General features: G+C 42.6%; 1 protein-coding gene across 1 annotated transcript in view; it reads left to right on the forward strand.

Annotated features, from left to right (window-relative positions):
- The window catches only part of LOC115459072 (E3 ubiquitin-protein ligase RNF138-like), a 51,888-nt gene extending 36,353 nt beyond the window's left edge, over positions 1-15,535 (forward strand). The window contains exon 7 of the mRNA XM_030188968.1: positions 15,467-15,535. Coding sequence (XP_030044828.1) covers positions 15,467-15,535 — 69 coding nt within the window. The remainder of the gene's footprint in view (positions 1-15,466) is intronic.
- The last annotated feature ends 1,526 nt before the right edge of the window (positions 15,536-17,061 follow it).

Here is a 17,061-nt window from a genome sequence, read left to right on the forward strand (position 1 = left end):
TGCTTTGCTCATTACAAAGAGCTCTTTTAGAAGCTTGTAATTCACTCCCTGTTATATGTTCTGTGCTGCCCCTTACCCTTAATCTACTTTGTATCTGCATGAATACATAATTTCTATGCACAGTGTGTCTCTACTTTTATGTATTCCGCCTTGTAATTATTTGCTTTAGGAAGAGGCAGATTATCAAGTGCACATAAATAAGACACCCTTCCTTTGAAAAGATCTTTTTATGCTCTACTTCAGAGTGTTGCTACTCATACTTGGAACAATTTACCTCTTGCTTGCCCCTTGCCTACTTAGGCTTCAGATGATTAGATTAGACTTCTTTTCCTCTGAGACCTTTTCTTGAACTGTTTTGTTATTTATATTGTAGTTTCTGTTTGTTTGTTTGTTTGTTTGGTTGGTTGGGTTTTTTTTTTTTTTTTGTGGGGGGGGGGTTAGTCTGAGGCTATGATGCTTATTTTTATTTATTACTTTGTTTTATTTTGTAGTGCATTCCATTATTATTTTTCTCTTTTGTTCATGTACTTAAGTTAGATTGAACCTTGCCCTAGAGTGCATTTTAACAAACAGATGTGTCAAATTTGAAATAAATTGTTACATATCTATCCTGGCAGTTACTATAGTCATGCATTTTACTAGAGAGAAGGGATCAGTTAAAAAAATTATGTGGTCTTTATACTAAAGGTTAGGGTATATGCAAAGGCCATTTAGCCTACTCTTAGAATGGTAAGAGTAGGCTATAGAGGGTAATTCTATAAAGGGTGCCCAAATATCAGGGCATAGCCAAAAATGGGCCCATCCAGATGTACACCAGTATTTTATAAAGTGCGTGTAGGTGGGCGTGCACTTTATAAAAGAAGCATGTACATGGGGCAAAAGTATGCACCCACTTAATGGACTTGGGGAAAATCCACTATTTCTGGGATAAGCAGTATAAAATGTTTTGTACTTTTTTGGGATCTTGCCAGGTATTTGTGACCTGGATTGGCCACTGTTGGAAACAGGATGCTGGGCTTGATGGACCTTTGGTCTTTCCCAGTATGGCAATACTTATGTACTTATATAATGACACCTAGATCCTTTTCCTGGGTAACGACTCCTAATATGGAACTTGGTATCATTCACATGCAGTTTACATTATTTTTTCTTAGGTGAATCACTTTGTATGTAGGAAAAACATGTGCACAATTTTGTGTCATCTGAAAACTTCATCACTGTTCCCTTTTCCAAATCATTTATAAATATATTTGTCCCAGTACAAATCCTTAGGTTATAACACTATTATCTTTCTCCATTGAGATGACTGTCCATTTAGTGCTACTCTCAGTTTCTAATCTTTTAGCAAATTCTCAGTCCTTAGTAGGACATTGCTTCCTATCCCATGACTTTTTAATTGCCTTAGGAGTTACTCATGATGGATTTTGTCCAATGACTTTTTGAAAATCACACTTCATTGCCATCAACCAGCTTACCTTTATCCATATGGGATTTGGGATAAATGTGGGATATAAATGCTATAAATAAATAAATAAATAAATAAATAAATAAATAAATAAATAAATAAACTTTAACCCTTTCAGAAAATGTAACTGATTGGTGAGATAAGACTATCTTTGGCTAAATTCACATTGGCCTCTGTCCCAGTAAACCATGTCTATGGACGTTTGGTCCAGTAACTTGTCCAACCTTTTTAAATTATTGAAAAACTCAAAAATACTAAGATGGAGTCAGAAGTCCAGCAGCAAGAGGGGTGCTATCCAGTCTTTTGCACTGAGTGTCACATGTATGATTATCTCCCAATTGGTGAGCGGTTATATGTGTGTGCCCAATGCAAAGAGCTCCTAGCTCTCAGAGAACGGGTCCGTTCTCTTGAGGCTAGAGTAGCAGACTTGGTGGAGCTGACGGAGACAGAGAGGTACATAGAGGAGACCTACAGGGATGTTGTAGAAAAGTCCCACCTCCAATCTGGTAGCCCCTGTGCTGCCTTGGAGGAGGGAGGTCTCCTAGAAGAAGAGCATCACCCTGATGAAATACTCCTGTAATTAGGACCTGCCCACCAGGGGATGTACTATCCTCTTGCACCAAGGATATGTCTCCAAGTTCTGCCCAGGAGGGAAAAGACAGCTGTTGTAGTTGGTGATTCAATCATTAGGCATATAGATAGCTGGGTGGCTGGTGGACATGAGGATTGCCTGGTGACTTGCCTGCCTGGTGCGAAGGTGGTGGACCTCACGCATCACCTAGACATGATCTTAGATAGTGCTGGGGAGCAGTCGGCTATCTTGGTACATGTGGGTACCAATCATAAGAAAATGTGAGAGGGAGGTTCTAGAAGCCAAATTTAGGCTTTTAGGTAGAAAGCTGAAGTCCAGATCCTCCAGGGTCGCATTTTCAGAAATGCTTCCCATTCCACACACAGGACCCAAAAGGCAGGCAGAGCTCCGAAGTCTCAATGCATGGTTGAGATGATGGTGCAGGGACGAGAGATTTAGATTTGTTAGGAACTGGGCAACATTCTGGGAAAGGGGGAGAGAGTTCCAAAAGTATGGGCTCCACCTTAACCGGGATGGAACCAGGCTGCTGGCGCTAACTTTTAAAAAGGAGATAAAGCAGCTTTTAAACTAGATTGAAGGGGAGGGGGAACCAACAATCGCCCAGGAGCACATGATTCAGAGTGAAGTATCCTTGAAGGATACTATTAAAATAGGTCATTTAAGGAATCCCAGTAGAGAGGTTTCAACAATGCTTAAAGTAAACCAGGTGTGCATAATGAGAGAGCAGGATAAAGGATGCACATTATCCCCTTCAACTTCTAAGCAGCTTTTAGATCAAAAACACAATTTGAAGTACCTGTATACAAATGCTAGAAGCCTAAAAATTAAGATGGGAGAGTTAGAATATATAGCACTAAATAATGAGATAGATATAATAGGCATCTCAGAGACTTGGTGGAAAGAGGAAAATCAATGGAACACTGTGTTAACAGGGTACAAATTGTATCGCAGTGATAGAGAGGATCAAATTGGAGGGGGTTGCGCTATATGTTAAGGAGGGAATTGTGTCAAATAAAATAAACATTCCACATGACACAGATAGCAACATGGAATCATTATGGATAGAAATTCCATGTGTGAAGGGAAGGAGTATTCTTGTAGGGCTGTACTACCATCTGCTGGGACAGAACGAATCGACAGTTTAAGAAATGCTTACAGAGATTAGAAAAGCTGGCAAATTGGGCAATGCTATAATAATGGGTGATTTCAATTACCCCAAAATTGACTAGATAAATTAACAGGGAGATAAATTGACTGGATAAATTGTCAGGGAGATAAAATTTCTAGATGTAATAAATGACTGCTTCTTGGAGCAGCTGGTCCAGGAGCTGACAAGAGGGGGAGCCATTTTGGATCTGGTCCTTGGTGGCATGGAGGGCATAGTGCGAGAGGTGGCAGTGTTGGGTCCCCCTGGAGACAGTGATCATAACATGATCAAGTTTGAGCTACTATCTGAGATGAACCTGCAAAAGAAATCTGTAGTTGCATTTAAGTTTTGAAAGGGTGACTAATAAAATGAGGAAAATGGTTAAAAAGAAACTAAAAGGATCGGCTACAAAGGTTAGGACACTAAATCAGGCGTGGATGTTATTCAAAAATACCATCTTGGAAGCCCAGTCCAGATGCATTCCATGTATTTGCAAGGGTGGAAAGAAGAGAAAACGTCAGCCTACATGGTTAAGAAGTGAAGTAAAAGAGGGCATTACAGCCAAAAGATTGTCCTTCAAAGAATGGAAAAAAGACCCAAATGAAGAAAATAAGAAGCAACATAAGCACTGGCAAGTCAGATGCAAAGCATTAATAAAGAAGGCTAAAAGAGAATATGAAGAGAAACTTGCCGCAGAGGCTAAAACTCAGAGTAACAACTTTTTCAGGTACTTCAGAAGCAGAAAGCCTGCAAGGGAATCTATGGGACCATTAGATCATGAAGGAGCAAAAGGGGAGCTCAGGGAGGACAAGGTCATAGCCAAGAAACTGAATGAATTCTTTTTTTCTGTCTTTATGGAAGAAGATATAAGAAATCTGCCTGTACCAGAAATGGTTTTCAAGGGTGATGATGCGGAGGAATTGAAAGAAATCTCGGTGAACCTGGAAGATGTACTGAGCCAAACTGACAAATTAAAGAATAGTACATCACCTGGACTGGATGGCATACATCCAAAGGTAGTCAAAGAACTCAAGAATGAAATTGCTGATCTGCTGTTATTAATATGTAACCTGTTGTTAAAATCGTCCATAGTACCTGAAGATTGGAGAGTGGACAATGTGATGCCGACTTTTCAAAAAGGGTTCTAGGGGTGATCCGGGAAATTATACACCGATAAGCCTGACATCGGTGCCGGGCAAAATAGTGGAAACCATTCTAAAGAATAAAATTATAGAACACAGACAAACATGGTTTAATGGGAAAGAGTTAGCATGGGTTCAGCCGAGGGAAGTCTTGCCTCACCAATTTGCTTCATTTCTTTGAAGGCATGAATAAACTGGCATAAAGGTGAGCCAGTTGATGTAGTATACCTAGATTTTCAGAAAGCCTTTGATAAAGTTTCTCATGAGAGACTCCTGAGAAAATTAAAGAGTCATGGGATAGGAGGCAAGGTTCTGGTGTGGATTAGGAATTGGTTATTGGACAGAAAACAGAGGGTAGGATTAAATGGTCATTTCTCTAAATGGAGGAGAGTGAACAGTGGAGTGCCACAGGGATCTGTACTGGGACCGGTACTGTTTAACATATTTATAAATGATATGGAAATCAAACCACAGTAAACTCTTATGTCTGTGACCATCTCCTGCACACATCCCACCTGTTAGGGTGGCACCACTCATAGCGTAACCTAATAATGGGATGGTCAGTGATGGAACCAATCTCTGTGCTATGTCTTCCATTATCACACACCTAATAGCTGTTTTTTAAACTATCCAACAGCCCAGCAGGAAGTGACAGGATTTTATCCAGAACCTCCTGGCAAAACAGGCTCTACTGGACCACCAGGAGCCAACTAGGGCACCTGCAATGTGTCCCTCCATTCATTCCTCCTAACCTCCCTCACTGTCTACTCCCATTCCTCTACACCTTCCTCACAACCTCCCCTCCCTGCCTTTTCCCACAAGCCAGAGGAGGTGGTGATGGTGTCATACATGGAGGAGGTCCCTGACATCCAGCTGTTGACATCAGCTGCCCCTCAAGCAGTCTATGCAACATCCCTTACAGCACCTGGGGGTGTAGCCCCAGCTGCTACAGGCGCCATTGGAGATGGGCACTAGCTGATGCAGTGCTGCGGATGGGCCAGCAGCTGGATGCCATGGACCAGAGGCTAAAGGTTACTGATGAGAGATCAGAGAGGATGCCACTCTTTAAAGAGTGAATGCTTGAGAAACATGTTCATGGCATTTGCCCTTTAACGAGCTGGCACACTTTACATTCTCTCTCATGGTGCTCCTTAGTCCTGCTACCTCATGACACCTAACCTTCTCCTCTCCCTGGGGTGGCCTGCTTCCCTCACTTTTCTTTCCCCAATCCCCCCCAAATATGTTTCTATTACATATAAAAATAAATACATGTTCTGTTTAGTATCTCAGTTATCGTGTGTCTTTTATTGCTGGTACATGGTTCCCCAATCCCACTGGAAGACAGGCTTTACTCCATTGCATATCTGATGGAGAAAGCCCTGTGGGACATGAGGCAGCCCAAGCATGTTACAGCTGAACCCTCTCAAATGTGGTCACACATGAACCAGTGTTGAAGGAGGTTGACATAGATGCAGAAATCTGTTACCTCTCTGTCGCTAGTAGTGCCCTGCATATCCCCTTGCCCGTGGTTCTTGGACATATCTCTACCCTTCAGCAGAAATAGTGGATAGTGACTATAGGCTATGACTGGGACTGCAATGTGTAACAGCAGCATCTGTGTAATATACTACTGGTAATATTTGAATATATATGTGTTATGTGTCACCACAACACAGTCCGTATAAACCCTGCCATTGCACCAGTGTCATCACACCACTCTCCACATCCCCTGAGCTCCAGTATGGACATATACGGCTCAAGTCAATATTGTGCTACATTACCCACCAAAGAAGACCCTGACATTTAGACACACAAAAATGAAAGCAGTTTCTCTAAAAGGAGATCTTTACTTAGAAATACTAATAAACAAGTGTTGATTGACAAATTGAGACCATGCTATTGCTCTAGGCCACTGGTTCTCAACTTTTTTTTCAGTTGGACTACACCTGATGAATGATGCTTGCATATGTGACACACTGCATACATTATCTTCACGGACTTTAATCTGATACAATATAATAGTTCTAATGAATTAAATGTAAACATGCTCTGCAGCCACAAAAACCCTATCTTCCCCCAACAACAAGTGCAAATTATAACTAATACATATTTTCCATTGAAGTTACCATATGAAAAAAAAATTCTGATTCTCATGTCATCTGAGTAATGTTGGTCCTAGTTTATCTCTTCTGCTTTCCTGTCTTCTGCTCTCTTTCCAGTGGGTGCTGTCCATGTATCCTTTCTCCACTTTCCTCCTTTCTTCTTCCATTCCCTCAATTTTTCCACCTCTGATATATTTTTTCTTTCTCCTTTTTCTGTCTTCCCACTCAAATTTCACCCTTTCACTCTTCAGTCCTCCACCTATATTTCACTTACCTATCAACTCTTCATCTTCTCCTCTCATACCCTGTCTCACTCCTTTCCTGGCCTCCTATTCCCTTCTCTTTTACCCACTCCCTGTTACTACACTTTTACCCTCAGTACTCACTATCCTCCTCTCATTCATCTCCTTGGGAATCCCCATGGTCTCTCCAACATGGTTCTACCATGCCAATCATCTCCCCGACCCCTCCCTAACCTTCCCACATCCTTGTAGCTCAGCATCTCCTCTCTTTCTCCACTCACACATGTAGCCCAGCATCTCCTTGTCCTTCTTTTGGTCCAGCATTTCCCTGCTCCCTCTCTGTTCCCCTCCACTCCTATGGTCCAGCAACTTCCTGTCCCCTCTGCCTTTCCTTCTACCCCTATGGTGCAGCAACTCCCTGTCCCCTCTCCCTTCCCCTCTATAAGGTGTAGCAACTCCCTATCCCCTCTCTCTCACCTTCTCCTTTGTGGTCTAGCAGCTCCATGTCCACTCTTTCTCCCCTCTCCCCTCCCCCCAAAAAGTGCAGCTTCAGTGTTCAGCAGGGTAGTGGCTCAGAAGGGAAAGCATCTGCAGGAAATGCAACCTGATGGCAGGAGATGCAGCTACACAAATCCTGATACGAAGTGAAAGCCTAAGTGCAATTTACTACTTACACAACCCAGGAAGAAGCACAACATTGGGGGTTGTGTAGCTGCATCCTCTGTAGGTCCGGCAACTCTCTCCCAGTTTCTTCCATCCCTACATATTCCAGGATCTCTCTCCCTCCTTCCATCTACTACTCTCCTCAGCCCACCCTGTAGTCATCTCTCCTGTCCCCTTCTTCCCCACAGGTCCTGCATTTCTTGTCCCCCCTCTGCCTACAGATCCAGTACTTCTCCCTCTATCCACCCCCTCATGGGTCTTGCACCACTTCCTCTCTCAGCCCCCCCCCAGGTCCAGCACATTTCTTCAGGTGTCCTCCAGCAGCACTTTCCCTCTTCTTCCCTCACCCCCCCCACCCCACCAGCAAGTCTAGCACCTTCCCTCTTCTTTGCTCAGCTCTTCACCATCCCAAGCAAGTCCTGCACCTTCCATCCTCTTCCAAGTTTATTCCAAGTTTCCAAGTTTATTTATCATTTAATACCCCACCCATCGGAGACCATCAGGGCGGTTTACAATCTAAGATAAAATGAAAAGAGAGTAGAGAAGAGAGAACAAAAGCAAAAGAGCAAAGATCACAATGAGTGTAGTAATGGAGGAGCTACAATCATGATAGAAAAGAGGGTGGGATAAAACAGAGGGATTGCTCTGCTATTCCAGTTAACTCTGTCCTGGCATTCAAGAAGGAATCGATGGTAAGCATCTGCAAATAGATGGGTTTTGAGTTTGGTTTTGAAAATTGATAAAGTGGATTGAAGTCTCAGTGATCGAGGAAGGGCATTCCTAAAACTTGGTCCTTGTACTGAAAAGATGGAATCTTGGATATGCTCTTGAATTAGTATATGGTAATTTGGGATAATAAGCTGGTTTTGCTGGGTGGATCTCAGCAATCTGTTTGGCCAGCAAGGGATAAGAAGCCTAGAAAGGTATTATGGTTCATTATGAGAAAGAACTTTGAATACAAGTAACAAAATTTAAAGCAAATACGATGAGTTAAAGGCAGCCAGTGAGCGTCTATTAGAAGAGGTGTAACGTGATCAAACTTCCTAGTCTTGGTGATCAGCCTGATAGCAGTATTGTGTATGATTTGAAGGTGACATATTTCTTTAACCCCGATTCCTTGAGGTAAGGAATTGAAATAATCTAGTTGCATCATGATTAGAGAATGAACCAGAATGTTCTATATCAGGGATTGTATAGAGCTAATCAGTCAAAGTTTGAAAAACAGCTACAGACTACATGGGAAATTTGCGGGTGGAAGGAAAGATCAGGATCCAAATATACCCCCAGAATACAAACTTTGTCTACCTGAGATACTGAAATTCTTGAAAGTAGAATGGGTGTAGGCAGAAGTGGATTTGCTGTTTTTGAAAAGAGCATGGCTTTGGAGTCTGCAGGATTTAAATATTAAATTATTATTACGGTGCTAGTTTGTGATTCTCATAAGCTTGTGATTTAAACTAGTGCGTTCAGTTGAAGTACAGAAATCTAAAGGGTAAAGTATCTGAATGTCATCTGTGTAAACATATTTTGTCAATCCAATAGTTTGGGTCAAAGTGAGAAGAGGGGCCAGGAATATGTTAAAAAGTGTTGGTGAGAGAAGGGATCCTTGAGGAACCCCCGCTCCTGGTTTGAAAGGTGTAGATGTGGACCCGTTAGAAGTTACAGTATATGTGCAGTCCGTTAGAAAACAAGTGATCCAATCTAATACTGTGCCTGTGATGTTGAGATGATGCAGAAGAAAGTAATGATCAGTTAGATCAAATGCTGCTGAGAGGTCAAGAGACAAAAGAAGTATTGATTTACGTTGATCTAGTATATAATAGAGAAAGGTAGTGAGACTTAGTAGAGATGTTTCGGTGCTGAGATGTTTCCTAAATGTGGTTTGATTAGGATGGAGAACTGAAATTTTGGAGATAAAATAAAGAAGTTGTGAATGGATGACTGCGTCAACAATTTTAGATGTGAATGGAAGGTTGGTTACTGGCTGATAATTACTGAGATCATCGGTTGAACCCTTAGTATCCTTAATCTTTGGTTTGATAGTCGCGAGTTTCCAAAAGTCTGGGACTGATCCTGAAGTCAGACTGTTGGTGACCATGGCATGGAGGAAATAGAAGTAAAGAGTCCAGAGAACATTTGAGCAAGGCAGATGGAATAGGGTCAGTAGGAGCTATTTTAGTCTTTATGGAGGATATAAGGTGGCCTAATTCAGCTTTAGAGGGAATGTTGAAATTACTGAATGTACTGATTGGGATAGGTGAAACAAGCAGTGCACGAGTCCCTCAGAGAGAGAAAGACTTCTGTGCTGGTCTCTGGACTCCCTCTCTCCACCCACTGCAAGCTTTATTTTACGGCCCCCTCTGTCCCTCTCTCCCAAGTCCCAAGCAAGCATAGTAAGCATGTTTTTTTTTTTTTTTTTTTAAATAGCTGCCTCCAAAAGGTTTGCTGGAGGGACTGGGTCTGGGACAGAGGAGGACTGGGGATGGATACCCCCCCCCCCAGTCCCCATCCATCCCAGACCCAGTCCCTCCAGCAAACTTTTTTCCTTTTTAACAGCTCCTGGCTCGATTCCTCCCTCCACAGACACATCCAGCTTTTTTTCCCCTTTAAACAGCCCCTCACTCCTCCATGCCTCCCATACAAACAGCAAACATTTTTTTTGTTTAACAGCTCCCCCTGCCCCAACCCAGCAGCACCCCAGCAAATGTTCCACCCCATCAGCAACTGTTTGTTTGTTTTTTTTACAACTCGGGCATAGGCTCCACTCCAGCTGCAGAGGCAGCATGCAAGGGTTTTTTTTAAACAGCTTCACACTTACAGCTCCATAGTCTGACAGCCCCATTGCAGCCCACCCGACACACAAGTTGCCCTGTCCCTGGACCCTGCTGCACTCACGTCATGCCACGCAGATGACACTGCTCTCTCTCTGCTGCTGTTGCATCTCAGTGCTCCCATGCCAGAGTCCAGGCCAGCTGGCGCCGCTGGTGGTGGTGAGTGATCTCTCTGTCCTCTCTCTCTGTCCGCTCTCTGTGGGTTGGCTCTCTCATTGGTTTTAGAGGTATAGATTATATTCACTGAGTTCAAATAAATTCAATAATACTTTCATAATATAATAGACATAGTATAATAGACTTAGGTTTCAAAAAGCGTTCCCGAAGAACGAATCAGCAAGGGGAACGCTTTTTGAAAGCTAAGTCTATTATACTATGTCTATTATATTATGAAAGTATCATTGAATTTATTTGAACTCAGTGAATATAATCTATACCTCTATGACTGATGACGAGACAGCACATAAAGCTTAGAGCAATGAACATTTGAGAGCTCGGAGTGGTTCTGTTGAGGTCTGTTAGTTAAGAGGTCAACACCTAATATATGTTTGAGACTTGCTAATACTAAATAGCGGTGGATGTATGATGTTTTGTGGATAACTATTTGGGACAATTATTGGAGCCTGATTTATAGGTATAATAGAATGTAGGCATTATGACAGGAGCCAGGGAAGCAAGCAGACATATCTGTTATAATATGCGAGGTATTACAGACCACCTGAGAGAACGAAAAGGGTTTATTGTGATAGATGGCCGTTACTGCAATAGATATTATTTTAAGAGACGTTCACATTCTAACTGCATTCTCAGCATTCTTGGCCTGGACGCCCCTGAAGCAGATGATTGAAACATTGGCCATCGTTGGGAGCCGGATAGTCCTGTGATTATAAATACAGATAAGTCCTTAAAAATTGTTTTTGCTAAGTTTTCATTTTTCACATTATTTATATGAAGAAGTCTGTTTTTTGAGTCAATAAAGAGGAAGGTTTTTTGCCTATGTTTGAATGACGGTAACTTGATAAAATCTCTTGTATTGCTATTGATAAATTCTGAGGCTTTTTCCTTGCCAACTTTAAAGTCCTTTTTGGATTTCTTTTAAGTAACAGCTAGTGATTCTTGGCTTAAGTTTATTGGAGTCTGTTTTTGAACATTGTTTTGAGGGTTAATTTGTCTGGCTCTTCTCCTTTTTTTGTTTGATTATACGCTAAAGCAGTGGTTCCCAAACCTTTTAATATGGCAGAACCCCTAAAATACACTGAGTAACCCCCCAGGTCTTGCCCTCCTCCTTAGCCCAGCACTTTGGGCCTCTCTCTACCTCCCTCTCACCACCCCACCCTCGATTCTTGATTCAGCATCTCCCTTTCTCTCTCAGACCCCTCCCCCTGCTGGACCCTTAATGAAGCATTTCCCTCCATCCCCAACTACCTCATGCTGCGTTGGAGGGATCTACCTTTGCTTTAGTACAGCCAAAGAGGTGTGTGCCTGTGCTGCCTGAGCTGCAAGGAATTCAGTGACATGGTTCAAGTGCTGATGCCGGCACTCCCACACATGCTCAGGTCATACTACTGAACTGAGCATGTGTGGGAGTGCCAGGGTTGGTGGCTGAAGCATGCTGCTGACTTCCTCACTTGGGGAACCCCTGAAAACAGCTCTCAAAACCCAGTTTGGGAATCACTGGGGTAAAGTATTGATGCATACTATCCTCAGGGCTTTTTTTTTAGGGAATACTTGGGGGTACTGAGTACCGGCACCTTTTCCATTGTCTGCTAAAATTGACCCATGGTCCCCAAGTTTTAATGAAAGAGCTCAGGCTGTACACACCAATTCTGCCTTGTCATAGATTCTGTGACTAATTGCAGGGGGCCTGGCTATTGTGAGGTGAGTCTCTCAGTGATCACCCCACCCCTGAAGGGTGGCCTAGCATTTGAGTACCAGCACCTTTTTCACTATAAAAAACACACTGACTATCCTACTTCAACTATGATCCTGAATGCTAGAATGCTAAACATTTCATTCTAACTGTGAGTCAGACATTCCTTAGATTTGCTGACTGGCCTGTATTTAGCTGGCTTTTTACCAGTTTTCTTAGAGGATGGCCAGGCAAACCAAATGTAATGTAAGTGTTGTTTTTCTGCTGATCCCCATACTAACAGCATGGACTCCCCACTTCCTGTCTGACTCACAGGCCTTTTATTTGTTAACAAATGAGAACCCAGAATACAGTTGTAGTGATGGCTGCAGCAGAATTAGCATAGAAAGATGCATAGGGCTGGGACATGAGTCCACAGTCGCTTCTCTCCGAGGCCCCACCTTCTGTCTGGGAGACGAACATGTGCAGACTCTGTCTTCACCTCTGTGTGCATCATAAGCAAATCCTGCTTCAGCCACCACAGTTGAGTTTGGAGTGACCCCTTTTGAAAATAAAAGGCCAGTGGAAGAGGAGAGGATATAGAGCAGTAGTGTTTTAATCTGGAGTTGGTATGTCAATAAACAAGGATCCCAGTGGTGAGAATGAGTAAGAAATATTTATTATTTACATGCATAAAGTAAACACATAAGCATAAATGACCACGTAAACAGAAACAGGCACAGCATAAAAATATTCAGTACTACGACTGAGCAGACTATCCAAGATCCAATGCATTCCTGTGATTACTGGGAGAGTCCAATCCCAGCTCCACAGAGCATCCGCAAGTGAGTCATACTTCAGATAGGTAAAAACCAGGGGTCCAACTTCGGGCCTCAAGGGCCGCAATCCAGCTGGGTTTTCAGAATTTCCCCAACGACTATGCATGAGATTTATTTGCGTGCACTGCCTCCATTGTATACAAATGGATCTCATGCATAGTCATTGGGGAAATTCTGAAAACCTGACCTGGTATAAACTATAATAGCCAACAAGAAGTGCTGCTTACTCCTTGTGATCTTGGGCAAGTCACTTAAGCCTCCATTGCCTCAGGTACAAAATTAGATTGTGAGCCCTTCAGGGACAGAGGAATATCCAGTGTACGTGAATGTAACTCACTTTGAGCTAGTACTGAAAAACATGTGAGCAAAATCCAAATAAATAAATAATTCACAGTTAAATCACATACTACACTGAACAGGTGATCCAAAACCCAATGCACTTGCTGTCACCACCAGGGGGCACATTGCCAGCTGCACAGAGGCTTCTGTTCAGATGTCATAAGTGCCGATGGCGTCATGTCCAATCCAACCTCAACCCAATGCAAATCTAGTCCTCAGTCTGATATATTGAAAAGTCCAAGCTACTCCCCCTCTTTCACAGTAGATTCAGTTCATAGGTTCCTCTTTTGTTTACACAGTTAGTTTTTATATATTTCACAACAGACACATTTACTTTTCCACTGTAGAGACAGTCAGATTAACACACTCCATGGCAAAGACAGAAATATTACAATTTATGAGACGGTCAGTACATTCTCCTTTGCTGAGATACTTTACAATTTGTGAGAAAAAAATCATAAGAGTAGCCATACTGGGTCAGACCAATGGTCCATCTAGCCCATTATCCTGTTTTCCAAACAGTTGCCAAGCCAGGTCACAAGCACCTGGCAGAAACCCAAATTGTGGCAACACTCCATACTACAAATCCCAGGGCAAGCAGTTGCATCCCGTGCCTGTCTCATTTTCCATACAGTTGGGAACTGTCCGGTCTATGCAACAGCACATGAGCAGGAAGCAGGAAGGCTTTTTTGTGGTGCATGTGTCAGAGAGGAAGGGGAGGGGAGCCTAAGAAAAGTGTGTGAGTCAAAGCTTTAAAGGACATGTAGAGGGAGTAAGGTGTTGATATTGAAGGAAAGGGAGTGGGGTATGTGGCCATATTTGTGTGTGTGTTGAGGTGGGGGGGTTACATATTTGTAACCTCACATTCTAGGAGTTGTGCAGTTCTTTTGGGATTTGGTATCCATTGATAAAGAACGGGGGAAAATCTTTTAATACATTAGACACTTTGATTGCTGTTAAAATGAGTCACAACATGACAACACTGGTATTATGCAAGAACCTGACTCAAGTCAACTCGCAGCGCCTGCTCCAATCTAATTGGCTTCACTGTATCTATATACTTCTAGTTTTGTCTTTCTTACAAAAATCTAATCTGCAACCCTATAGATGCCTTTGATGGTTGGCACTGTTAAAGGTAAATCACTGCTGTCATATGGTCCCTATTCCAAAGATCACAGACAGGTTATTGTAAGTCAAGATCATCCATCAGGTGACGGAGGTGGGATATTAAAGATGGAGCTTTGGTTTTCACATCTTTGTACTCTAAACAATGGGTTGAACAGTCAGCCCCCCTGATAACTATTTATTTTCAATCCATTCTGCCACACATTTAGGTCTAGGTCTGGCCCAGTGGCTCAATGGCAGCACTTGTACTGCCATGAGGAGAGTTTGGGGTTGGTTTCCTAGACTGGTACTCTGCTCCCTGGGACGATTAAAGCTGGAGATCCTGTTAAGGTGGCTTTCAGAATAGCTGGGGGAAGGAATCCCAGGCTTTGCAAAATAGTGACATTACTCCCCAATATTCAAAACTATTTAAACATCTAGGAATGGTTCCTGGCTGGTTAAATAGTGCTTAAGTGCCTAACTGTGGATATTCAGTGGGAGATAACCAATTGTCTACCACTGAATATCCCAGTTAGCCACTAGCTGTTAACTGCCTAAATCAAGCAATACAGCCAGTTAGGCACGTGTAGTCAGTGTCAAGCTGGCTATGTAAGCGGTCAAAAAAATCCCACTGGATATTCAGTGCTGGCTGAATATCGGGCCCTGAGTGCTCACAATTTTAAAGTTCCAGAAAGAGTCCTGGGGCATAAACTCTTGCTAAGGATTGTCAGTGCAATCACTGGGCTAAGTTGTTGAGAGGGTGTATAAAAAAGTGGGAACTCCCCAGGTAGTTTGCAATAAAGGTTCATGGTGCTGGATCCCAGCCCCAGGTCAGACTACAGCTGCCAGCTCTGTTGGTGCTTCAGTATCTTCGGTTTTTGAGTAAACTCGTTCACCGTGTGCTGTGCAATACACAAGATGAAGCCATAAGGATAAATGCTAAGCAGAGATTCAATAACCCCTCGCCTCTACAGTCGTCCACATATAAAACTCTGGCAGCTGTTCCAGATCTTGAAGGCGTTACCACGACCACTAAGTCCTAATACAGCTGATAGGAGATAATCAGGCTGAGAAACAGCAGGGGGTCTGAACAGATGCATATGTATGTGATATGTCACCTGATTTGTAATGAAACATTTTCTTGCTTTCAGAACCCTCAGCTCGATGAAGAGACACAGTTTCAAGCCGCTGTGGAGGAATCGTTCCATCTGAACTCCTGAAGTCCTGCAGACCTGTTGGCCTATTTCTGGCTTGCAGAGGGAAACTTATGGCAATTTGCTTTTCAGTAATCTGAAACTTATAGAAATAAAACCAAACGGGGAATCCAATAGTTAGATGATTTTGGGTTGTTTTTGTATGGCAAGAATAATCTTTGGGGTCCTTCTACTGAGGTGTACTAACAGATTTAGTGTGCGCTAAAGGCCATGCAGTGAACTGTATACCTGTGGGCTACATGGCACTTAACACACACTAATTTGTTAGCGCATGCTAAATCTATTAGTGCACCTTAGTAAAAGGACCCCTTCGTGATTTAATTGTATAAACATACATCAAGTTTTACATACAGAAAATCTGGATAACTAAAAATGGACATGAGGATAGAGTAAAAACACTGGGACAGTATTAATGCTCAAAAATCCTCAATTTATTTTTCTCTGTGCAGCACAAGGGGAATATGATTTAAATCAGGATAAAGTTAAAATGCTGCAAAAACAAAAATGCCCGAAACAGCACAATTTTTACATATATAAATAGTGATCCTAATGGGCAGGCTGCATGCAGTAAACTAATTATGGGGCGTAGTGTAAGTTACATACCTCTTGTCAAAGTTGCATATTTTTGACAGGAGCCACAACCACTTCCGGTCATGTCAGCCAATCAGAATCGAGCATCTGTCTAGCCCCATCCCCTCTCCGCCCAAGCACACACCCCTCCCCAACCCCGTTTTGATGTCACCAAATGTGACATGATAATCCTGCCCAGCCCAGCCCTTTTTGCATAACTGCCCCAAACCCTACAATTTTTGGTTAACCATACCCCCAAACCCCACCCATTTTGGTGACATCACTCAGGATTTTGTACATAAAACATAAGAGTAGCCATACTGGGTCAGACCAACATTGGCCAAGCCAGGTCATAAGTGCATAAGTACAAAAGTATTGCCATACCGGGAAAGACCAAAGGTCCATCGAGCCCAGCATCCTGTTTCCAACAGTGACCAATCCAGGTCACAAATACCTGGCAAGATCCCAAAAATGTACAAAACATTTTATACTGCTTATCCCAGAAATTTAATAATGGTCTATGGACTTTTCCTTTAGGAAGCTGTCCAAACCTTTTTAAAACTCCGTTAAGCTAACCACCTTTGCCACATTCTCTGCCAACGAATTCCAGAGTGTAATTACATGTTGAGTGAAGAAATATTTTCTCCGATTCGTTTTAAATTTACTACATTGTAGCTTCATCGCATGCCCCCTAGTCCTAGTCCTAGCATAAACAGACGCTTCACATCTACCCATTCAACTCCACTCATTATTTTATAGACCTCTATCATATCTCCCCTCAGCCGCCTTTTCTCCAAGCTGAAGAGCCCTAGCCGCTCTAGCCCTTCCTCAAAGGGAAGTCATCCCATCCCCTTTATCATTTTCATCGCCCTTCTCTGCACCTTTTCTAATTCCACTATATCTTTATTGAGATGTGGCGACCAGAATTGAACACAATATTGGAGGTGTGGTCGCACCATGGA

The sequence above is a fragment of the Microcaecilia unicolor genome, chromosome 1, assembly GCF_901765095.1.
Source record: "Microcaecilia unicolor chromosome 1, aMicUni1.1, whole genome shotgun sequence".
Lineage (NCBI taxonomy): Eukaryota > Metazoa > Chordata > Amphibia > Gymnophiona > Siphonopidae > Microcaecilia > Microcaecilia unicolor.